Here is a 6,696-nt window from a genome sequence, read left to right as displayed (position 1 = left end):
TATCTGTCGATATGAATTTTATCGATCCAGGTACATCACTAATACAATATATCCGTACCAATGTGAAGTGTTTTATGTCACATGGACAATCTGACAAATTATAATTTTGTTATGATCCAACGACTTATGTTTGTTAGCCACATAAGACAATAAGTTCGCAACGACAGACTACACACGAACTGTTAATACTTTTTGCACATTAAACGTAGGTTATTGAATGTCTAGGTGGACGCCGTCCAGCCTGAAAAGGGCCTATTGTGCCGAGTCCAATAAGATGGCCGGGTTAATTTGTAGCATCACGGGGTGCCAAAATTAATCTCTCGATATTGGATTATTATGGGTAAAGGGGCATGTTCATGAGAATTTCCTTTGGCTGATCACCCCTGGTCGAGCAAAACTCCTAAAAGCAATCAAACGCTAAGGATGCAAGGAGCTCTTTATCACTAGAGCTGTCTGTTCATCAGATGTAAACTACAGTTCTCTTTGCTTTCCATGTGGCTTTCAGGGCCACGCGATATCAAGCTAAGGAAGCCATAACACTATACCAGACAGTTGTTTTGCCGCAGTGGTCTTATTCTTGGCAAAGAGGAAGAACTGGGGCGATACGAGAGCCAGCATCACCCAATAATCCACTACATCGAAGGTGGCTAGGAAGAAAAAAGACAAGAATACTCTCTCTGATTCCTTTCCCATTTGTGTTCATGGACGGGTTGCTACCAGCCCTTCCATTGTCTAAGATCTGCTTTGTAAGGAACGTCCTCGTCCTGGTTTCCCGGGACCGCTTAATAGGCATACTAATTGTACTGAGGCATCACGGTGAATTTAAGCTATTTGATGGTGTCCTTCAATGACGACGATGGCCATCGTTCATAGTTTTAGTGGACAAATTTGCAGGCATATGGGACGTTTCTACGTTTTATTTGACCCGACTTGCATGCTTTCCGGGAGCCCCATATAACTATCATATCCTGACCGAGTTGTATGCAGTAATGAAATTTTTTCAACGTCAACAAAAAGGTTGTTAAATGAGATAATTATGTAGTGAAGTTATAGTAAGTCTATCTGACTATTTTATTACCTAACGTTATTTATCACCAATAATTAATAAGTAAATCAACTCTTGAATGTTATAAGTACCTAATCTCGTGATATATTATCGTACTTATTTTTCATTGTATTATTAAATTTGGTCCTAAGATAAGTATATTTTAAAGACATCAGTGTGGGTAGTTCAATTTTTCGTCGCACTATACAGGAAGCATTTTCCGTTTATTATTCACTCGCCAACTAGTGGTATGAATACTTTTTAACGTTGTACAACATATCGTTTTTAATTTAATGTTTATTATATTTTAATAAAACAAAGAGTAAAGTATACACATGATACGATCCTGTAATACGATTTCTCAACGTGAAACTGGTGGCGTACTTGGTTCACCGACAATAACTCGTAATAGTTACAGGTTATTTAAAAACTAAAGTCTACTTTGGACTTTAGCGTTCTGGGTTTTCGGTCTTCTATGAAGAACATAATGGAATGTCCTTATGAGGACTTACCGCAGAACATTCCGCTGCAGATTTGGTGTTATACACTTCATGTGGACATTTTAGTTTTAAAACTCTGTCTGAGACGTTATGCTTTGCCTTTAGGATGTTTATTGAGGACCTAAAACTTCCTTCGAGAGCTGAAAAATGGGATGCCTTGAGAGTCTAATGTATAGATTTAGTTGCAGAAGAATTACTACTGAATCAATGCTATCTTGGACCAGCTGTTCATTGACATAGCAGTCAAAAAAGGTATCTAAACGAAAGCAAATAAGTTCTGCTTAGACCAATCTTCACCTCGTCCACCAGAAACCTTATCCTTCCTTCACGGCACATTTATTTAACATAGATAGATAGATTGTTTGTGATATGTAACAGACGAACAGATGTATCAAAATGTAATCAAGGTGTTGATTAGATATAACATTTTACACACCCCTTCATGCATGTTGCACGCTACACCTAACAATTAAGCTGCCTTCTACTGATCAAGCAAACACAACCTGACCTTTGTACAGAAACTCAGAATAGATCTACTAGTCTTTATATATAGATCCTTTTTATCATGTGAGCGTGAAGCAAAAGAGATTTTATCACATAATTAACGTGTGAGACTAACAATCGTGAATCATTAATAAAACCTATTTTCAACGCCTTTGTAGGTATGTAGTTTAAAAATATAACGCAGAAACACGAAATTGCTCGATTAATTAATGCAGGCGTTACTTCGTTTATTATACAAATAACATATGCAAAATAGTAACCAGAGAAGCAATTTTTGTCAAATAAACACTTAATAATTAAAATAATAGTAACCTTCAGTTTTAAAAATAAAAAAAGATTTAAATAAAATCATAAAATGTTTTAGTTCTGAGACCTTTTTGTAATAATATTGCTATACCTTGATTCAACACGAAATTGTTAAATCTAGATTAAACATATTTTTAACATAACGTGTTAAATGATCAAAATTATAGGAAGCCTGCATGTTATCAAAATCAACAGTATTTTTTTATTACAACTTTACAAAACATTGCCTGTTGATAAATACAGAGCAAATTATTTTATTGAACGTATTGATACGAATGCTACAGGCGCTTTATTTATGTATAATAAATATTAATACACAAAATCCAGATTTTTATAAAAATATTATCCTACTAATATTTCAAATGTGAAAATTTGTATTAATGTAACCATGTCACCTCAAATACAAGTACGGATTTTGGTTAAACTTTTTACTTATATAGCTCAGACATCAGAAAAAAAATTATATGACTTAATTTACGTAAATCCCTGGAATCTCAGTTTCGGCAAGACCACACCTTAATAACATTACCAAAGTTTCAGGCGTCACACAACATAGCGAGTCTATCGTTATTCATTCATTAATCAAGGCAGATTCATATTTGGTTAGGTAGAGAGGAGCTTGGACGGTGGAGGTGAGTGTTTAACGCCTTAGCCCCTTAAGCCTAAACCTGAGTCACAAGTCACATGCACTGTTGAAGCCCCTCTCCCTGTAACGATGGACCCGGCACCCGCACGGTAGATACATGGACTGATAATTTCGTCTTCCACTTAACTTAGGTTTTTAAGTGAAAAACTAAAAACGCTTCGTATATAGTGGGACAGTGCAAAACCTTTGTAACCACTAACCTTTAGTATGGAGTCGTGACACGTATAGACGATAGATGTCGCTGATGTTTCGTAAGCATAACTTGTCTAACACATAACATAAATTCCAAATCGAGTCCAACGCAGGCGGAGTCACAACCAAAAGCTAGTATTATTCAACTGATTCTAATAAGAGGATAGTTACAACTATTTGAGGGTAGTTCACACAATGAAACACAATATAATGAAATACTTATAATTTTAATATAAATGACATTATGGTATATTGGCGAGGTAGTCCTTGACGTGGGCTGGTTCCAGTCGTCTGAAGCCAGCGGCGTCACAGATCCCGACCTCTATATTATCAGCCGTCATTTGACCTTCGAAACCTTCCTTGAGAGTCAGGATCGCTGTGTGGACAGCGTCATCTAGCTCCAACTCCTCGGTGTACCTGGAAAATGTATTTAGGTGGAAAATTTTCGTTACGTCCGACGATCCCGCTAATAAGATACAGATGTGATATAATAATGACACTGTTAAATCTATTTATATATATATATAAGACTTCTTATACAACATAAAAAACAATATTATTACAACAGTAATTAAAATCAAAAGAATAATATATGACTATAATTTTATATGTGACACATATATACATATAACAATTGTCAATTTTATGTCACATATGAAACCTTTTTGGTATGAGTTTCAAATTTCTAACGCATAAAACATACAGCCAATGTCAGTGTGACCAATTTGACTACTGACATTCTGAGTAATTGTTATTTAGATGATAACAGAATACAACGATACCTCTTCTCCAAGAATGTCTTTCCGTTATTAAAATTCTTCCCCATTGCGGTGGCCTTCCAAGCAAAGTATGCACCGGAAGGATCACATTGGAACAGGTAAGGTCTACCGCTGTCCCATCCACAGATCAGTAGAGAGACGCCAAACGGACGAACTCCTCTGGAATATATATATATATATAAGTATGGCTGAACCTTTGTGGCGTTAAGTATGAGACATGATGTAAAAACTAGTGCATCTTTTTTACTAGTATATAATATGTCACAAGTAAGGAGTTAATTTACTATAGGGAAGACAATGTACTGTCCGCTTGAGACACTTTAATTCAATAATGACAAAAGGCGTTTTTTTTTTTTATCAAGATGGCACCGGTTATATTTTTAGTACATTTCCTCGTTGGATCTCAAGCACCTGGAACAGTGACGTTGACAGTATATATGCATTCTTTGGAAGTCATTCACCGAGTCAAGGCATGATAGCTCAGTTGGTGGAGCAACTGAAAGAGTATACTACAGCGGTCGCAGATGAGATCCTTGAGCTCATATTTATGAAATTTTTATTTATATTATATCTATATCAAATTAAAATGTAAAAAAAATTATTGCCGGAATAATTAAAAAAAATAATAATTACAAACTAAAATGTTATTCAGGAAATCAAAGATATTTTTAAATAACAAAGTCGTTTAGGATTTTCGTAACAACACTCAATAGGTGGCGCCACTGAACAATTTGACGGTTAAATATAAAGTTATAAAACCAACACCAGCCGGGACACGATGGCTCAGATAGTGCGGCAACTTCAACGCGACATTTCACAATAGCAGCTTCAATTCCGGCTCACATCAATAAATATTTCATTCGATGCATATTCAAGAGATTTAGCACTATTTAAAGCACTTGCTGTTACACGACCCTAGTAGAAAATACTGTGCACGGATGAAGGCCACATTTAAAACAACCTAACCTAAGCACTCACTTTTATTTTTGTTTCTACTTGACTGTAGCTGTTAGACCTAATGGCTTTGACAGCGTCACCGGGAGATGTGGGTGGCCCGATGGGACCGACACATTCTAATTTGGGCCCGAAGGGCCTAGAACTCACTGTCATCAAATGCAGTGATATTTGGAAACGGAAATGAGATTTAAAAAGTTTAAATAATATTTTACCCAGACTGTGTGTACTCTTGCATGACAGTAGCGACACGTTGCACCAATTGTGCTGTGGGGATAGGCTCGTGGTACATCAGGTAGTACTGTTGTGCCATCTTACGAGCCTGGGTCACCAGCAAACGGTAGTCCGGGCCCATACCGGAGTATACCATACCTGAAGACAACACACAACTGATAGGACTCGATAGAATGGTTATTGTTCATCAACCTTAAGTTGAGCTCTCATATATATATGTGTGTATGTGTGCGTGTTTAGATAATAAAAAAAAAGTTGCCATATAAAACATATTTCAAACAGATTAAGGCCAAAGTTTTTATATATGTATATCGAATATCAAGTAAATAAGTCACTCATGTTAAAGCGACCCTCGGGTCACCACTTTGTCTCCAAGCTCCATGCAAATGCGGCATATTCAACACATGAACCTAATAAATTTACCATGCAAGTTTTATTTTTATTACAGTTGCAGTTTGTATACAGCCAAAACGAATCGGCATCCGACAAGGACAAGAATAGTACCATGTTTAATACTGTCGACAAGTGCTTTAAACGACTCAGCAATGTCACAAATATATTGTTATTTTTGGTGCACAGTTGATATTTTGAATTTCTCGCTTTTAGTATTTTTCCGACGTATAAAATATTTTGAGAATATTCTTTGATATTTACATATCTTTGTGTCAATAAAAAATTTATAGATATGTACCAACGGGTGAATGAATTAAGTAAGAGATCAATAAGTTATATGTATGTTGCATCAAGTAGTGTGAGGGTTGTTGGAAAATATTTCAGACTATGCTTAAGTTAGACTAGACATTAAGCTAATATCTCTGATAGATTACTATATTTTATTCCTTTTCATTATTACAATATCGTTATCCTGTTATTCACAAATTCATTGTCATAATACAAGATTCCTTCACTATATTAGTGGTTTTCAACAAATATATATCCTTACCGATATGTCCTGTGATCATTTCAACTTTGTTTACACTGTGTTCATCGTATAAAATGCTTTTGTGTTTGTTTTCAGTTGCGATCACGACACCATTCGATGCTGTAACAAGTTTAACGTTCAAAATAGATTACAAATAAAAGTAACAACAAAGTTAGTACAAAATAACCTATACATATGTATAATTACCTTTAATTCCGACGGAGGTACCACCAGCTGCTACAGCTGCTAAGGCATATTCGATTTGCACCAATTTTCCAGAGGGACTGTGAAATTTTCATTAAAATTCACGGTTAAAAACACGATAGGGTGAAAACTTCAAAATCGAACACCGGTATAATTGTGGATATGTGTGCTAATTAGAAACATTTTAATGATAGGCTTAAAAAATAAATCTCAGAAGTTAATTTTATTAAAAATATACATTATTTAATATCAATATTTACCTAAAAGTTGTGAGAGAGAAACTATAACGTTCGGACGCCATGATTACAAAGCAAATTGTCAAATTTTGTTAATCAAACTAGCGCCGTCATGATTTGAAAAGTCACTGCTTGTCAAATACATTACAGTTTAAAAATATTTATTTGCTACAA

General features: G+C 35.3%; 1 protein-coding gene across 1 annotated transcript; it reads right to left on the bottom strand.

Moving 5' to 3' along the window:
- Positions 1–3,401: 3,401 nt before the first annotated feature.
- On the bottom strand, positions 3,402–6,696 carry LOC116776969 (proteasome subunit alpha type-2). The gene is made up of 6 exons (XM_032670278.2): positions 6,547–6,696; positions 6,290–6,366; positions 6,104–6,202; positions 5,142–5,298; positions 3,976–4,131; positions 3,402–3,610 (listed from the first exon to the last, which is right to left on the bottom strand). Exons 1-6 carry the CDS (start codon positions 6,585–6,587, stop codon positions 3,436–3,438), a joined length of 705 nt encoding a protein of 234 aa, XP_032526169.1. The 5' UTR covers positions 6,588–6,696; the 3' UTR covers positions 3,402–3,435.

Source organism: Danaus plexippus, assembly GCF_018135715.1.
Source record: "Danaus plexippus chromosome 29 unlocalized genomic scaffold, MEX_DaPlex mxdp_37, whole genome shotgun sequence".
NCBI classification, from domain to species: domain Eukaryota; kingdom Metazoa; phylum Arthropoda; class Insecta; order Lepidoptera; family Nymphalidae; genus Danaus; species Danaus plexippus.
Note: the sequence above shows the minus strand (reverse complement) of the source record. Positions and strands in the feature narration are given on the sequence as shown.